Consider the following 18,730-nt stretch of genomic DNA (forward strand, 5'->3'; position numbering starts at 1 on the left):
CTGGGGGTAAGCAGGACAAAGATTATGCAATGAAATTATTGTGACACTCATATGTCCCACCCCATCTCACTAACTTTGCTAGCAGCTTTTCCCCAGGGTGCCAAAGCATCTGGCTTTTTTTAATACTGTTGAGCTGTCCTTTAAAATGTTTTCTCACCCTTTCAGCTGGGAGTCATTTTCATAGCACAATAGCCATGTCTGACAATGGAAATCCTCAAACCCTCTGAGAAATCTCAAAGCTGTATCTGAATTTATCAATGTCTTGTCGACATCCATCTTTAGAAGCTTGAATTGTAACTTGGAAAGGGATGTGGCCTTTTTCTTGATTTGTTTGTTAAAGAGTGAAGTCTCCTTTGGAGACGGTGACATATCTATGTAAACTGGTAGAGAAAGAATGAAGGGAAAGAAAGATCAACAAATAGGTAGTGAGTGTTGCAGCAATATCTTGTGCAATAGGCAGGCAAACAACATATCAACAACATTCTGGTTGTCTGGCTTCATGAAAAGACACTGAATTTTCCCTGCAAAGTAATAATGGTAGCACTGCCAAATATTATGTGCCTGGAAGTCATTAACTCACAGTGCACCAACACATTGCCGAACCCCCAGGATAGCAATTAACTGACATCACTCTTGATAGATACTTCAGGCCTTACACTGCCCTTAAACTACAATTCAGAGCCTCCAGTGAAGTTAGACTGAAAGGATCTAGAACAGCCACAGGATCATACAGACCATTTCATCTGCTCAAGAAATCTGACATCTTTTCTTTAGAAGCATCTCAGCTCATACTAGGTGAAGAACAGTCTGCTGGAGTGGCAGTTTGTGCATTTCCAGGTAATTAGCATGAAATGAAAATGCCATGAAGAAAAAAATGATACTCTCATTTCCTGTTCTGTAGCTAATTTCAGGTATGAAGCGTAACAGAATAAAAAAATATTTTGCAGAGAAATGATGGAGTTGATAAGAACTTCAATGGTGAGAATTCAATGTTGCATTGACAGGAAGGTGCTGAAAATGACTTATTGTTCCCAGGGGAATAGACAATGAGAGTCAGTATGTGGTAGTGGTCATTTTCATCTTCAGGCCATAGAACAAACCCATGGTTTCAGGGAACCTCAAAAAATATCTATTTCATTCCCTTGCCTCAGGGAGGCACGAACTATACGTAAATCACTCCTGACATCTTGGTCATTACTGCTTCCACTGTCCAATCCTGTTGTGTTTCTTTAGGTAGTTTGTGCAAACTCTTAATGGATCCAAAGACAATGCTGTTCTTTGTGAGTATTAATGGATTACAATTGCTATGCCTTAAGAGTGGGAGAGCCTTACTTCTGATACTAAGCATGATGGAACTTGAGGTTTTCCACCCAAAAGTCATTTTGTTCAAGTGATTCTTAAACAATCCATGATTCAAATATATTTTCTCAAGTTGTTTTTGCTCTTTATATTGAAAACCAGAACTTTATTGTTTTGAATCAGCAACTTATCAAAGAAACAAAAAAGCCATAATTAAGCTGCAAAACAAAGCGTGAAGTTGTAGTACAAAAATCCAATTTAGGATGTCACAAAGATCCAAAATAAAAGGCTTTCTTCTAGTGGGCTTTTCAGGCCAAGAGTGAAGAACATGTCTCCACCATGTCCACCGTATCACCAGATCTTCTCTTCAGTCTGATAGCATTACCATCAGGAAATATATTGTCTTTATTCATTCACTCATGAAAACCCTCTAGTGTCACCTCATGTCAACCTTCCCCTTCTGGATGCTTACTTCCTTTGCATTTTTGCAGGCATATATCATAGCTTCCATTAATCATTATCTATCTAATATTTCCATATTTCATTTTCTAAGTAATTTCCCATAAATCAGCCCTCATTTTGGACTGAAACAGAGATGAATAATAAATAATTAGGAACAGGGGCAGCTGACTTTCTGGGAAGCTCCCCAACCCATAGTTCCCATATAACATAATGGCTTCATGTTTTGTTTGTTGGTTTTTTTCCTCCAAAAAAATCCAGTCTTTCTAGGAAATGCTCCCTCTTTGTCGTTGTTATGACTTGTACTTCACTGATGTACACACATATTTCCCCTGACAAGTGCAGTCTTGCATCCAAAGATGTGACTTAAAGCACATTCAACAGTACTGGATGGCCCTTACTGGTCTGCCTTTCTCACTCTGACAGTGTCCTGTTTGTCTACATTTCCTGCAGACTAGCCTTTCTTTTATTTCTTATTCCTACAGCTCTCATTTTAGTCCACAAAAGGGATCTCTGGGAAGCTGCAAAGAAAACAGAGACAGACTGTTCTCAGTGGTGCCCAGTGACAGGAGGAGAGGCAGTGGGCACAAACTGAAACACAGGAGGCTCCCTCTGTACATCAAGAAATGCTTTATCTCCATGGAGGTAGTCAGACTCTGGGACAGGTTGCCAAAATGGGCTGTGGAGTTTTCAAATTTGAGGACAACCAACTCTGGACGAGGCTGCTCATAGCAACTCTGAGAAGAACCAGAGTTGGACTAGACACGATCCAGACGTCCCTTCCAAACCTCAGCACTTTTGTAATCGTTTCCTTCATGAAGCATCTCCCCAGCCAAATGAAAGATAATGGATTTTTTCTTCATAAAAGCAATCTCTTCTATTTTTCACACACCACCAGAAACGCTGTTATCTTTCTGCAACTACTACAGTCTGCTTTCATCCCTCCTCTCCGCTTCTGTCCCTGGAAGCCAACTTATCCATTTTTACACTTTAAAGTTTATTAGTGTTACCTGAGAATAATTCTTGGCAGAATAACTCACTGTTCAAATGATTATTATTGCTATTGCAAAAGATGATAGCAATGATTAATAAATCTATTGTAAGCCTTTGCAATAAGCTTTACTATCACCCATGTCTGAGGGAGATTTGATTCTTCTGCTTTGGGCTACACTGGGCTATGATTCTCCTTGGCCTCCTTTTGTTGTTAATGCATTTGTAAAAACACCTTTTGTTATCTTTTGCACTGGTGGCCAGATTAAGTTCTAATTTTCTGACTGCACATCCTAGCAACATCCTTGTACTCTTCTCAAGTTCCCTGCTCCTTCTTCCAAAGGTGGTAAATTCTTTTTCCCCCAGTTTCTGTGAAAGCTCCCTGTTCAGTCAGGCTGGTCTTCTTCCACACTGGTTCATTTTAGCACATGTGGAGATGGCCTGCTCCTTTACGAATCCCTTCTTCAGGAATCTTCCTGGGCAATTTTGCCCTTCGGGACCATCTCCTAAAGGGACTCTCTAAACCAATTTCCCAAACAGCTCAAAGTCTGCCTTCTGGAAGGCCAAAGTAGCAGTTTTCCCGACCCCCCCCCCCCGACTTCACCAAGAATTGACAGCTCTATCATTTTGTGGGTGCTATGCCCAAGAGGGCTTCTGACCACTGTCTCCCACCAGTCCTTCTCCATAAACAGCAGTTCTAAAGAGAGCCTCCCCTGCTAGGCTCTCTTACTAACTGTGTCAGGAAGTTATCTTCCATATGCTCCAGGAACCTCCTAGACTGTTTCCTCCCCAGGCCCCATGGAGGCAGCAGAGTTCCCTCTGGGAAGGATCAGGTCTGCAAATTGGGCCTTCTGTTCCCCTCTAAAGGGAGTGTCCTATGAACAAAAGTCCTGGAAAAAGACTCAGACATTGCATAGTTTGAATCCCCAGATGGGATCAAATTTTGATACTTTTACGTCATTCATATCAGAGTTCTTTACATCATAAAAAAGAACTTTAACGTAATTTCATCAAAGCTACTCAGGACTTCTCTTTGAAAGAGCTATTCTAGTCAAGCTTTGTCTGAAGGCTAGACTAAATCCTTACTTATATATATCCAGTACCATCTGGAGCCTTTATTACCAGGATATAAAGCTCTGCCACTTGGTATTAACTTCATGCATGATTGGATGACCTAAGCCATCTTCAAATCTGCAGCACAGTGAATTTTCCATAGGCTCTGGCTGTAAAATTAGACAGAAACTGTTTTTGATTGGATCACTGCATTGCCATCCTAGGAGGGCTTATCATCAGACTGATGTAGTTGCTTTTATTCTGTTCTCTTCATTTTAAATACATGCTTTGAAGAGGAATTAAAAAAATAAAACCCACAAAAACCTGTAGAGATGACTCAAAACATACAAGTGCCATCTCCATTTTCTTTTCCTGGAGAGATTCCCAAATGGAATGCACATTTCAGGATCTCAAGCAGGTTTACAGCTACAGAATTCTTCTGGAGCTGCAGGAGAAGTTACAAGACTCATTATTCTTAGGAGAAAGAAAGGGGTTTTCCTTCTGAAAGATACTGTAGTGCCTCCTATCTCTTAGCATCCACAAGAGGCATCTAGTTTCATCTGTTGTCATTTCTAGAGCTGGCTTTCTCTAGAATTTACCAAAACTCCCCAGTTTCTTATTTTCTTTCTATTGTGCCTCTCCAGGAGCTCTCCTCAAGAGAGATGTCAGCACCTCTGGACAACCTTTTCCTAAGCAGGGAAGCTGCATGGCTCCTGGTTCCCAACCAGGAGGAAAGCAAGGCTGATTTTCTACCTGATCTCCTAAAATGCTGCTTCTTCCCTTCAGCCCTCCCAGGGCCATTTGCCTCTTGCTCTCTAAGTGAGCCCGTCAAGACTGCCCTGGCTTTCACATGCAAGGAGTATTAAGAGCATCGGTAGGACTTCCAAGGGCTCGGTACCATTGCAGTCTCAGATGCTCGGGAAACCCAAACCACTCCTCTGACGTGCACGGCAGCAGAGTCTTCCTTGGGCAAGACCGGGGAGTTTTGCTAATCATTTCAGTGAGGTCTGTCTGCACGTGCCATGTGGGGAAAGCACGAGAGAAGACTACTACACCGCAGCTCTGGCGTTGGAGCAGGAAAGCAGGACACGGGAGCCTTTCTTCCCCCGGGGCACCTAGGCACCACAACCCCCCGCCCCGCAAAGAGCCTCTGGCACAGCTCCGAGCCCGTTCACCCGTCGGGACCCGTCTGCGGGGCACCTTAAGGCCTCGCCGGGGCTGCTGCCGCGCTCCGCAGCGCTGCTCTTTCCTCTGCTGCCCCCCGGCGGCCGCCGGCCCTCCCGGCAGCCGCGCTCCACTCCGCCGGGGCCGCTCCAGCCCTGTAGCTCCTGGCCCTCGCCCCTCCCTTCCCAGCCGGTTGTGGGGTAGCGATGGGCCCGGAGGCCGCCCTACCGGCTTGGGTTAATGCCTCGGCCTCTAGCTCCAGCAGTCATTTAAAAATCAGAGTATCAAAAGAACTGAGCAGTGTGTGCATACCTGTCAGCCTGGCTGCATGCCTGACTCCAGGAAACACCCTTCTCATGGGAATGGACTGGTGTTTTTATTTCCTCGTGCATGGATTTAGTCCTTCCCCCACAGTGGAGACTCCAGCAGAACTAATCTAAAAGCTTTTGTAAACACAACTGTCTTCAATATACACATCGTTTTCTGTTGCACTAAGGCACATGTTATGCATCTCTTTTAACAGGCAGCTGAAATGTCCAGGCAGATTACAATGAGCTCTGACTTATACTTCTCTGCTGTAGCGAGGGGAATACCATGCAGACTTCCTTGAAGTTGAATGGAAGGATTAAATGGAAACAATTTTGTTAACATTCCCTTCTCCTTGCATTGCCTGAAGTCAGTGGTGCACTGAGAAAGGTCCTTGTCACAAGCGATCATCTTTTTGCAGCAGTCATCTGTGTGCTGAGCTCTGCCCCCTCTTCAGCTGTTAGATACGCTCTCTTAAGACACTGATTTAGCCTGCTTGATTCTATACGCATGATATAAAAGAAGAGGCATTCTGCTGAAGAGTTGGCTGTATACTCTCTTTTCTTACCCACCAACTAGTGCGTGCCAGAAGTGTTCTTCCACTTAACTGTTTTCTTGCAGTTAAATTACTTCATCCATACAAGGTCCTCCAGGATCTGCCATCCCTGAGTTTGTGTATATGGACCTGCTTGTCTTACACACTGAGACAGCTGAGTTCGGTTAATCTTCTTTGCTCCATTATGAGTACCCAGGAAGTAGGCAGGACTTGCTGTAGCAGGAATTGGTGGTGCACTGCCCTGCTCTCAAAACAAACAAAGCTGAACTGAGGGTGGTTACTAGTACTGGTGACTGAGCCATCTTCTGAGTGCAAACATGTAGTGCCATGGACAAAACAACCCTTGGCCTCAGCAGAGATGGGCCTGTGAGGACATTCTGCACTGAATGGGGGAGAATATAATTTGGTAGTGAAGTAAACCAGCCTGAGCAGCACAGGAAAACTATTCTTACAAGAGTGCAATGAAAAAAAAAAAGAAGAAAGAACAGAGAAAAAGCACATGGGACTTACGAATATATGTGTTATGAGTATGTCAGACCTTGTCTAGAAAGTGTTTGCTGAAAGTAAGCAGAAGAAGCAATTACTATTTTGACTTCAAACACCTTAGAGCAGATAATTTCCAAAGGGTTGAACCAGCACTTGGAACACTGGTATCCTAATCCATTTAAGTTTGGCCATTAAATACCAGCAATTACAATTCTCTGCACATCCCTCTGGGCATATTAAAAAATGACTGCAGATATAAATATTATTGAAAAACTCACTCTATTGTAACATTTTTGCCCATCTTCTTGGCATATTTCAGCTCCTCACCAAAGATGTGAAGCAGCGGCTGGGCTGTCAAGGTGAAGGTGCAACAGAAGTGAAGAGGCACCCTTTTTTCAAAAGCATGAATTTCAAACGGTTAGAAGCAGGAATGCTGGATCCTCCCTTTGTCCCTGATGTAAGTATGATAGGAGGGACACCCACTGGCCTATTTCAAGAGAGTTGTTTCTAAAACTTCTCTTTCTTAGAAATGTCATCACTATATCTATGGGTACCAGACCTAGGAAGATGTGATAAGCAATAGGGCTGGAGATGGGAGGCTGGGGAGGAGAGCTTCTCCATAGACATGGGTGCATGCGTGGTGGTTGGGTCCCTATGAAGGGTGTTATCCTGGGTCTCGCTTCATTCCTGCTAACTTTATAGTCTTCCTGTACGATACCGGAGGCCCACTTGTAGTATTCATGCCTCAGTTCCCGAACTTTAAACTTGGAACCTTTGTGTTCCCTTGTCTGCAGTATTAGTGTGAGAATAAATATGTTTAGGACCATACTGTGCAAGGAAGAATCACCAGTGTAAGCCATGTGAATACATATAGGTATATAGATACATATGCAAATGTAAGACCAGAATTACAAAGTCCAAAGCTCTAAAGAGCTGAGGAATGCATTGGATTCTTATTAAAAAAAGACATTTGTTACAGAAAGTCTGAAGCAGTTTCAGATCAAGTGTCACCTCAGGCAGAATGCTTGGACGTGAGATAGCATTCTGAACTTGCTAGTGCTCATGGGGAATAGAACCCAACACTGAGTCCTTACTTATATTCCAGTCTTGCACATACTGAAAGTCTTTGTTGCATTGGCAATAAGAAAACTTTTTCCACCCTTTTGTGGTATAGCTCTCTACCCCAGTGCACAGAGTAATCTGATTATTTTCCTCCTGCAGGGCTTTATTTCTGGCTAGGCCTCCTGTCCTTAAAGTTCCCATATGGTTCTAGGGAAACACTGCCATTTTGACATATTAAGAAAAGTAACATCTTGGCAGCTCTCATTCACACTGCTGCAAACTCAACCAAACCAAAGTGGTTTAAAAGCTACAAAAGTTTACTTTAGCTGCTCTGGTTTTGCTTTACATTTTACTATGTGGCCTAGTTATTCCTGCCAATTAGCCCATGGTGTTATGACCTGCTTTAGTGGGAAGAAATAAGAGACAAGCTACTATTTCTTTCTGATGTAGAAAATTAGAAAATTCTGGGCTGAAATTTGGGATTCGCCAGAGTGTATTAAAAGCTTAACTGTGGCATGTAAGGCCCAGAAGGCACCTCTTAGAGACATATTTGCTGAAGCCGGCGCACATAAATTTTTATGGCTGTTTATTGGGAACTCAGGAGCTGGCCCTAATTTAAATTATTTGGCACTTCAACCATAGATTTCCAAGTCTTTACTGAAGTCAGATGAATCGCCCAAAGCTACATAGCCAATGGCAGAAATTGTAATCTAACCCATATTTCTCCATCCTCTCCTAGTCTTCTGTGTCTCCACAAAAATGCTTGGCTTGCAGTCATCAGAAAGGCAGAGGGATGTAGCCTCCAGCAGATAGGACCTTCATCATGAGTTAGTTTGATTTATTGGTCACAGTGCTCAGCTGTGATAAAACACTGCATTCAGCCCACTGTCTTGCAGTCACTGTACAGTTCAACCTGTTGACAGTACAATTCCACCTGTTCTTGATTTTGGTGGTTTGGCTAGTCCCTCAAACCACCCCTCAGTGATTCCTGTGCACCAAAATGTAGCTTTGTGTTTCTAATGGAAGCTCTTTAAGCACACAAATGACCACGCTATATCAGGCAGCTAGTGATAACTTTTTCTGTTTTCTGTGGCTGACTGATGGAATATAAGCTAAAAGAGCATCACTGCAAAGTGTCCTGCCTGTAATCCCAGAAAATTAAGTAGTTTAAAAAGGTGAAGCCATTTGACTACTTATTTGAAGAAATGCAGCCAAGTTAAAAGAGTTAATAGAGGTGATTCTGGACAGCTTCCTGCAGCTGAGCTATTAATAAAAACAATGGAAAAATGCCAAACCTCTTCTGTTTTCTTTCGCAGTTGGAATACATTCCTTTAAATTTTTAAACTGCAAAACCTGCAGCTATCTGAGCAAAGCACTTCTATTTGAGGTCCCTTTTCAGAGCTGTCTCCAGCATGTCACTCAATATTCTGTTTTTCCATCTCTAAAAAATGTACTGAAGGATTTGATTTTTATTTTCTTGCACTTTCTGTCCTTTTCCTCTCACTTCTTTGCCATATGCTATATGGATGACTAAAACCCACTTTGGCTGCACTGATGCTTTAAAGACTTCAAAGCGGGATTCTTAACATGCTTAAAGCAAAATCAGCCTTTTATGATAAACATGCAGGCAGAACAAGTCTAGAGAAGCAGGATGCAAATTGTCACTTGTTGTGAGTTGTTCTCACTTCACTGAAACTGCAAAAAAGCACATGGTCAGACTCGGAATTATTCTTTCCCTTGCTGTTTTCTAATTCTTCTGCTGAGATAGCCCAGAGCAGTATACTGCAAGGATGTGTTAGACATCGAGCAATTCTCCACAGTGAAAGGAGTAAACCTGGACCAAACAGATGATGATTTCTATTCCAAGTTTTCCACAGGATCTGTGTCTATTCCATGGCAAAATGAGGTAAGGATGTGTCATAGTAAGATGACTCCAATAAAACCCCTAACAGATGTTTTAAGAGAAACTATATATTTCTAGTAATATATAGCTACTGGATAACTTGCCAGACTCTAATGATTTCATGGGTTACAAATGGCCTCTTTTAAGATCTATAATGTACCACAGATGTCAAGTTCAGGTGGCTGTATCTGTTGGCTGTGCATATTTGTGTAAATTGGCAAAGAACCTACTGTACTTCCTTCTCCTGTATTTCTACTGAGGTATTTTGACAGCAGCTCAGAGGAACTTCCACAGGATGGATGGAGGTCCTAATGGAAGCTCCTCCATTTGTGATCCTCATCTCACCTATTGTTCTGTACCTGCAGTAGGTCCTCAGCTGCAGCAGTATCTGCAAGCTGAATCTTGAATTGTTCCAGATCTGAATCTTTGTTTCTATTTGATATGAAAGCAGAATGAACAGTTGGTTTTGTAAATCCAACTCTACATCAAACAGCAGATCCTCTTGGGCAGACGGGTGCCAAGGGGATTTTGTGAGTATGCCTAAATGTACCTAACATTCTCCACAGTAGTAAAGAAAAGTTATGTGAGGCAGCCACTAGTAAGACTGATGTGCAAACATACAGAGCAGATTCAGCCTCTTTTTCATACCACATATTTACCTTCCATAGCCAACAACAGGAGTTCAACTGTTAAATTTCCTAATATATTGCTCAAGCCTTTGATGGCAGATGGTGATCCCAATACTGACTTTGGACAAACTGGTACTTCTGGAATATATTTAATGCAGATGTGTCACTTGTTTCTTATTGTATTACACTAGATGATAGAGACGGAGTGTTTTAAAGAACTAAATGTGTTTGGACCAAATGGTACTATTTCACCAGACCTAAATAAAAGCTACCCCCCGGAGCCACCTAAGAAAGGACTGCTACAGAGAATATTTAAACGACAGGTGAGATTTTTTTTTACTAAAATCAGGAACACTGGTTTAGATGGCTGGTGTCATGTCCATGTTCTACTGGTATTTTTGCTGTGACAAAGATAGTACACCTTAGAGAGGGCTGGCTATTACGGTTACCTGGCAGCTTCCTGACTAATACTGCATAATCACAAATTTCCTGCCTATTTCTTGTGATATTTTCTTTAATGACCAGAACCTTTGTTTTTTTTCATCAGCTTTGTTTCCAGTGGCTGAAAACTTCATAGTCAAACTATTTTTCAGTAGTTTGTTGAAATGCTTTCTTTTCCTTAAAAACTCTTGATTTACGTGTTAAAAAAGAAAATTCCAAAGCAGAGTGAGGTAGTCAAGGCTCTAAGTCAGGACTCTAAAAAGGAGAGAAAAGTCCAACTAAGACAGTTGGACTCTAAAAGATCTTAGAGGTCTCTTTTGACCTTAATGATTCAATGATTCTGTGAAGCCAGAGAGTTTGTGACATACAGCTTTGACGTGGCACTGTGGCGTCATTCGCCAATCTAAATAACATTCCTAGACTGATGTATTTCTGTAGGGTAAAAGCTGTGCCTCATCATTGGCAGGTAGCCTCTCTAAATCAGTCAGATTTAGCAGATACTGACATTTTGCAATGAATTGACTTTACTTCTGGAATTCATGTGTCTCAAGAACTCCCATGGTCCTCCTGACCTAGAGAGAATACATATAAGAAAGTAAAGAATATTTTACATCCAGAGTTCTTCATGCAAAGATCTTACAGGACATTCAGTGCATTATCACCATCAAATGAAAAGCTTGGCACATTTACAGAAGCTAATTATCATTTTTTTCATCTTTCTGTAGCATCAGAACAATTCAAAGAGTTCTTCAAATTCGAAGGCCAGTTTAAATCACCACATAAATTCAAATCACGTGAGTTCAAACTCCACTGGAAGCAGCTAGTTCTGACTCAGTTTTATCAAACATTGCGTCCTTCCACTATAATCTATGAAGCTTCTATGGATGAGAGAGCATCCACCATTGAGTGAAAAAAAAAACAATCTCCCCAAAATGGAGATTTTCTACCCGTTCCTTCCAGTGGAGCCTCGCATTTTAAGAAGACATTTCCACTCAGGTCTGTTTCTGGAGGTGGCACTCAAGACTGTGTGAATTAAATTTGTCTATTTAGAACATTGCAATAGAAATTCAATGAACATGACTACTTGCACGTATTTAAATAGCATCATACTAGAACTGAATTTTGTCTTTATTATTTTTAAAGAAAAGTTTTGTAAATTTCTCTATTGTCTCAGTTTACATTTTGTACATTTGTATTTAAATGAAAGTCAGACTTTGGAGGTGTATATTTTCCAAGCAGCAGCTGTAAAGCCATGTGTTTTAAGACATTTTTTAAAAGAAAAAAAATGTGACTCAAGACTTCCAGAGCCTCAAATGAGAAATCATTCTTTTTAGTGATTCTAGAAAACTGTTCATAAATCACTTTATCAGACTGGGTTTTATTGACATGCATTTTTACAGAACAGGTTATTCTTAATTATTTTACATCTGTATATTTGGTTTACAGCAACACTGCATACGTTTCTCCTCTTCATTAACTTGTAATGTCTTGCATTAAATGCGAAAAGATACTGACAAGGCTTTGATGTATTCAAGAATACTCCTTGCTATGACTAAGGTTTGTGATCTCAACGGACCAGCGCAGCTGAGATTTGTATTTAACATTGTTAGATCATCATAGTATTTTTCGGTTAGAAAGTGTACTCTATTTTAAACCCTTCTTCACTTTTGTTGTTGTTGTTGTTGAAGAACAAAATTGAGTGAGAGTTGACTGGAAAAGCAAATGTCCATTTGTTTTTCAGGGGCTTGAATCCTACACCCACTATGATGAGAGCAAAGTGTTATCTCTGCTGCAGACAAAAGCCCAAGGCCTTTTCACCACTGCTCATAACAAACAGGTAGCAAGAGAGAAATGCAATAGTCTAGTTTTTGCACCATGAGATTCATGTCAGCTCCCTAGGGCTGACCTGTGGAGATTGAGAGAGGGCTCTGAGCTGCTTTAGAGCAGTAGCAGAACCTGTGTCTGCACTTTGTTTTGTCATATCAAACATACATGACTTGTTCCCCTCAAATAAGTCCTCAACTTAATTGAATTAAATGTAAGTTATGAAATAAGACTTCCCACTTTTTCTTCCCTATTTCTTTACCCAGGATCTTTTAACCACTTTTGAAGATGTTATTCCCACTTACAAACAGGATCACTCAGGATGAGTAGTGGTACCTGAGGCACCTGAATCATGCTCAAGCGCTTAATAATGCTAGATCAAAAATATGGTTCCTTCTCTTTAATAGGAATGGGAAAACCTTTGTGCATCCACGTGCAGATGAGGTCTCTGTAGCCCAGCATGTTCTGCAAGAGAGGGTTCTTCACCATGCGCCTTACAATATTCACTAGAGTAGACTGATAAGTTCACCCTTGGGTCAGTGAGGAACATCTGATGCTCATCCTGACGTGTCTAGAGCCCTGTTAGCTAGCAGTGCAGTTACCCCAGGAAGCACTGTTCCTGTAAATGGCCAAATCATTAGATTATTCATTTTATATGTTCTATCTCTCTGGCCACTGCAGAAGGGTTAAAAAAAATATGCAGGTTAGCAGTGACAAAGCTATGAGTGATAGTCACAGGAAACAGATGTTAAAACAACTTAAAGACAGGAGGGAGAGAGTTAGATCAGGGTCAGAATTTGCATAAAGCAGCCTACAGAGAAAAAAGTTAAGGAAGAAAGATGGGGCTTTGGTGCCTTTCTCTGAAGTAAAATATATTAAGATGCAAATCCATACCATTCCAAAATCCTGCAGTTTTCCTGGTCACTAGTAGATATGCAGAAAGTATGTCATAAAATCACCAAGAATATGTTCCTTCAGGCAGGGAAATTCCTTTTCCCCATGTAGATGGTGCTCAGGGACAGCTTCAGCTACTCTCCCATGTCAGATGATGGCATTGAAGATCTTACAGTAGATACAAGATTGTAGAGAAACAGTAACTAATAGAATTTTGAGTAACTTTCTAGATCAGCTATGAACTAAATATATAATGGTTTCAGCTTCTCAACAGGAGAGGAATTAATACTATAGAAATGAAAGAAGCTGTGCACAGATGAGTCTATTACCTCAAGTTCCATTCTCACAGCCTGATGTAGAGCCACCTAAGTCTGCAAGATTAAGTCACCTTGGCAGTCTCTGCATGAAAATACACTTGCTCCAAGAGATTTTCACAGGCTTTCTTCAATACAAGTGGAATTTCACCTGATTTGAAGATATGTCAACGAGAAGTAGAGGAATATATCATAACCAGACCATGGATATATATATCAGTGTACCTGAAACAAGATGCACATCTTACATCTTAGACAGCTGCAAGGGTTTTTGCAGCTCAAGTCTATTTTTATCATTCTAAGACATCACTTTCTAGTAGCATTGTATACTATAAGTTTGTGCACGCTCAGCTGGCTTCATCCTCTGCACTGATGCTAGGAAAGGGTTGCTGGATGGGGAACTAGAGTGAAAGCCTAAGTTCTTCTGTGCATTACCCCATCATCTCACTTCACATCTCACAGCAACAGACAAGCACATTCTTTCATCAGAAAAATATGACAGATAATATCTACCTATCCCACGATGGGGAAGAAAAAATGACAGCTGAGGGAAGTTTTGGCCCCTCAATATTTCATGACATAAATTTGATAAGACTGTAGATGTTGTCCTGAAAGCTTCATTTCCTATGTGTGATCAGTGTGACACATGAAGACTGAATTTTCTTTTTTTTTTACCATCTCCCATTTGGGAAATAAAATCCTGATAATAATAAAACCTTTAGTGAAAGCTGATGAGCAAATTGAAAATAGATTGTAGATGGCCTTATATCTCTTAGATGCTATCAGCCTTAACTAGTGGTGGATGACCTTTTTATATGACAACGGGGAATGACAACAAATGTGCCTTCCCTGCTCTCCTTTCAGCTGGGCCTGTTCCTTACTCAGCATAAGGACTGAACAGTGAAGACACAAGGACAATGCAAAGTCCTCAGATGACAAAAGCTGCATTCAGCTGATACTTCGAATTTATTATGCTAGAGTTAGGTATCCTGAACCTTCAGGATGGAGTGGGACAAGGACACTTATGCATACCTGAAGAGTCAAGACTGGATTTAAGTCCCTCTGGATCCCAGCCCCTTGGAAGCAGTGAGTGGGTGAGGGAAGAGACAGAGAACAAGAACGGCCGAGGGAGATTTCATGTTGCATCCCTGTTGCTATCTTTTCTGACAAACTTTGAACAGTATTATGATGCTTGATCAGCAGAAGTCTCTCAGTATCCCTGAAAGATTTGATCATTACATCATTACATTATCATTAATGGTAATGAACAGTCCTACGAATCTTGTACTTGGGGTTTGCCTACAGCAACAAAGCCTGCAGGATTGTGTTTTCATTGCTGATTTCTATTATTTTTTTAATTCGTTGCTCAACTCATCAGATGCACAATAAATACAGTCCTCTCACTCCTATAGAGTGACCATGAGGACACACAGTTCAGGGCTGAAGCCTTGCTTTGCTTCCAGAGACATTTGTCATTTGCCTCTGAGCCAAATTCAAAAATACTGGGAGCCACAAGTGTTCAGGGGGTCTGAAATAACAGAATTATAATTTCATTTTACAGCGTTGGAGAGCATTTGTAGGGGGATTTCTAGCATTTTGATTCAAAGTGAATAGTTTCTGATGTGGGTTTGCACATAGCAAAGGAGCAGGAAGTAGTGGTTATTTAATAGCTTTCCAAACTGATTAATTTTCTATCTTCTTTTCAGTTACAGTATAGATTCTTTCAAAAATGCAGAAGTTCAGGTCTAGCTGCTTGATTTAAGTAGACAGATGAGCAAACTTAGCTCATTTTAAGAATCAGAAATCTTTTGTGTCTAATCCTGAATTGCACAAGCATCTTCTTCATCTTTAAATCTTTACTAAGTAATTTGATGAACAGTAACTAGTTTGCACACTTTTTGATACAGATGAACATTCATTTTCTATAGTGTCTCTGTAGAAGAATTAAGTCTTCTAGAATTTTTCCATTCTCTGGTTGCATGAAAGCTTTTTTAAACAAAGAAGTAATGAAGGGAAAGTAACAAATTAAAAATTTAGCAATAGGACTAGAGGGAATGACCTCAAGATGTGCCAGGGGAGGGTCAGGTTGGATATTAGGAACAATTTCTTCTCCAAAAGAGTGGTCAGGCACTGGAACAGACTGCCCAGGGAAGTGGCTGAGTCACTGTCCCTGGAGGTTTTCAAGATGTAGATGTGTTACTAAGGAGTGTGGTGTAGTGGAGAAATAATGGTGGTAGGTGGATGGTTGGACTACGTATCTTGAAGGTCTTTTCCAACCTTGGTTATTCTATAATTCTAAATAATAAACTCTTATATGTACACTCTTGATCTGGATTATCTAAAAAAAGATTTTTGCAAGAATGGATATGACTTAGATGCTGTTTCTGAACAAGAACCTGCTTGTGAAGCTGGTAAAGGTGTGAAGATAATCGTACCAGTTACTGCAGATCAAACTGTTACTGAAAGGTAGAACTCAATACTACAATGATTAGAGATGCCTGCTAACTGGCAGTTCAGGGACAATGCCAGGTATCCATAAGAACAATTTGATCCTGTCTTGTTTTGCAGTCATCCCTTCCACCAGCAACTATGGCAAAGAGTGCCATCAGCAGTTGGAGATCATTCTTTGCTGACACGGTGAAGTGTCTGATTCTAAGACACTCATTCTTAATTTTGTTCAAGTAGAACTCAAGTTCCAACTTTAACTTTTTGCTTCTTCTGTCAAAGCGTAAGATTTTAAATCCAACTTCTCACCAGAGATTCAGCTTCAACTGACAAGAAAAGCATCTTGAATATTAATAAAACCATGAGAAGGACGAGGAAGACAAAAAGGGTGTGCGCTCTGGAGTACACGGTGAAAACCACCTTTATGTGTGTATCTTCAGCATGTGTCAAATGGCAGTTACTATCACACATCACAGCACATTCTTCCTTGTTATCATACGTTATTTATAGTTTTTTCAGTAGCCTTGAAATAGCATACACAAACTCATGTTAAATATAGGGTTGAGCCCGTGGCTCAAAGTCAATGTCACCTCTAGGAGGAGGACTGACATAACAGTTTGAACAGAAAAGGAGGTACACATTCAGCCTGTGGCAACAGCCATCACACAGCTCTGCATTCGCACATGGCTGAGCCTCAGCCAGGAGTTTCCTAACTAGACTTTTCTGGAAGAGCAATAAATGCACACCCTTATACACATCCTTACCGCACTTCTTCTCATGGATATATATGGAACAGGTTGCTTCTCCATAGCTGTGATTTTGTGATTTTTTTTTCGTTCAGATTTGCAATTTGTTAAATATCTCAGTGCAGATGAAATAATTTGTTAAACATTTCTAGGCATTTCCCATGCAGTCTTTGAAAAGATTGGAGTTTGCTTGATAAAACATCCCCAGGTTGCTCTGTTCTTCAGATGCAGACCATTTTCTTTCACATGCATAGCAAGAAGCACAAAGTGGCCTGCAGAAACTCTACAAGTTCAGAGTAAAATTTATAATACTTAGGTAACAGGTGCCAACCTCATATAAACACCACTTGGACTCCTTGTCTGTTACTGCAGTAGAGAAATCTGGCAGTGAATGAAGTGGGATCCAGAGACTTAAAGCCTCTCCTACCTGAAGTTGGTCCCAGTTCTGTCTCAGGCTTCAAGGAAGTGCATTTGGCAGTAAAGTTTGGAGAATCTGTTCAATGACTTTGTTCAGTACCTCCATGGAAAACAGATAATTCCAGAATTGTACAGAAGTGCACTTCACTTCTGTAAAGCCATCTCCAACAAAAGATGAGAATCCAATGCAAATGCTGAAGTATTAATTTCTTATTTAAGTGCTAGCTAGTAATTGCAGAATTCAGATGAACACTTCCTCTTTTTTATAATGGAAAGACAAAGTTAAGAGGAAGGGGACAGAATAACTCTCACTGGCTCAACGTCACAATCTTTCTCTTTTTTGGCCAAGCCTGCAAATAAATGTGTAGGTGCCAATTCAGTGAAATGCTGTGTGAAGTCACAAGGATGCATGCATGGCAAACATCAGGTCAGAGGCGACCGCATTGCTGGGATCAGCGGACTCCAAAGGGGACCTCCATGCTTTCTGGAAAATCAGTGGTCCTATAGAGAAGATTAACTCCCAGAAAATGAACTTTTCAGGTAGTGGCTGGATGACAAATATGTATTTCTTTCTCATCATCCCAAATACATTAACTAGCAAGCTGAAATGGGTTATTTCATACTTATGAATGCGGTCTCCCTAAATTGCATTTCTTTTCAACACTGGACACTCTTCAGAAAGACTTAGCATTATGAAAGTGAAAGTTGTAAAAACTTTATTTTGTGTTTCTGAGCAATGTAGATAGGCCTAAAGATTTCATGAATTATCACGTGGTTGCCCATATCTGACTAATAATTAAATTGTAAATTTGCAGTTTCATACTAGGGTTAGTCTTTTCACCTGCTTCAAAAACTAAAAGTCATATTTGGTATATAAACACACAGAATATCCTTCTGATTGAATTTCAAGAGCATATTCAGGATTAAATGTTTTTAAGCACTTCTAATACTGTAGTCTATAAGAGGAGCAGACACTTCTAAAGCAATGTTTAAAGTTGTCTTTCATAACTGAGTCAACAGATCATTTTTGTAATAAATTCAAGCAAGTGTTCTCAACTAGAAGAGCTAGTGGCTGTTGGTATTGTACAAAAAATCATCCTAGTATCCAAAGGGTTAGGGGTGGGGAGGGGCTGTTTGGTTTTGTTTCTCTTTCCAGAGAGATCTTTAACATTGTTTGATGAAGCTAGTTTCATTTGAGATTGTTATTGAAGATAAAGGCTTCTGTGTTCTATGGCTGCTTGGGTTCTTCGTACATAATGTCCTAGTAATGTCACAGTGCTGCTGTATCTAGATCAAACCACTGTTTTAATTGTTTTTTGGCTTTTTTGTTTTGTTTTGTTTTGTTTTTTGTTTTTTGTTTTTTTAAATAAATAATTTAAATACTTGAAAACTATATGTATTGCTTTAATGAGGCATATAATCATCTTCCTTAATTCCTTGGGATCTTCAAGATGACTTCAGTGAGAGTGGAATATGTTTCCATAATACTATCCTTTTTATTTTCTTTCTCACCATATCTTCATGGAGATTAAGGGAACTGAAAAACAAACCCAAGAGTGCATATTGCTTTGCAGAGGTTTTATATTCTCATCTGAAAGCAAGATTGTGTTTTCTCTGAGATCTCCTTTCCGTGCCTTACACCCTTACACCCCCTGCCTTCCTCTGCAATATGAACTGTCACCAACACAACCCTATGGCCTTAAAGACAGGTTCAAGGAAAGGATGACACAGTCACAAGCAGG

General features: G+C 40.5%; 1 protein-coding gene across 4 annotated transcripts in view; it reads left to right on the top strand.

Annotated features, from left to right (window-relative positions):
• GRK5 (G protein-coupled receptor kinase 5) overlaps positions 1-18,378 on the top strand; it is a 165,048-nt gene extending 146,670 nt beyond the window's left edge. The window contains exons 13-18 of one of the 4 annotated variants that reach the window (XR_014884651.1): positions 6,633-6,770; positions 9,144-9,281; positions 10,099-10,230; positions 11,074-11,344; positions 12,090-12,185; positions 13,330-18,378. Coding sequence is in view for 1 of the 4 variants with exons in the window: in XM_085229278.1 (XP_085085404.1) it covers positions 6,633-6,770; positions 9,144-9,281; positions 10,099-10,230; positions 11,074-11,172 (507 nt within the window). In the remaining 3 variants the exon portion in view is untranslated. Of the gene's footprint in view, positions 1-6,632; positions 6,771-9,143; positions 9,282-10,098; positions 10,231-11,073 lie in introns of all 4 variants that reach the window. The other 3 variants (XR_014884649.1, XR_014884650.1, XM_085229278.1) reach the window with 3 other exon arrangements.
• The last annotated feature ends 352 nt before the right edge of the window (positions 18,379-18,730 follow it).

Source organism: Meleagris gallopavo, chromosome 8 (assembly GCF_905368555.1).
Source record: "Meleagris gallopavo chromosome 8, MGAL_WU_HG_1.1, whole genome shotgun sequence".
In the NCBI taxonomy this organism is placed as follows: domain Eukaryota; kingdom Metazoa; phylum Chordata; class Aves; order Galliformes; family Phasianidae; genus Meleagris; species Meleagris gallopavo.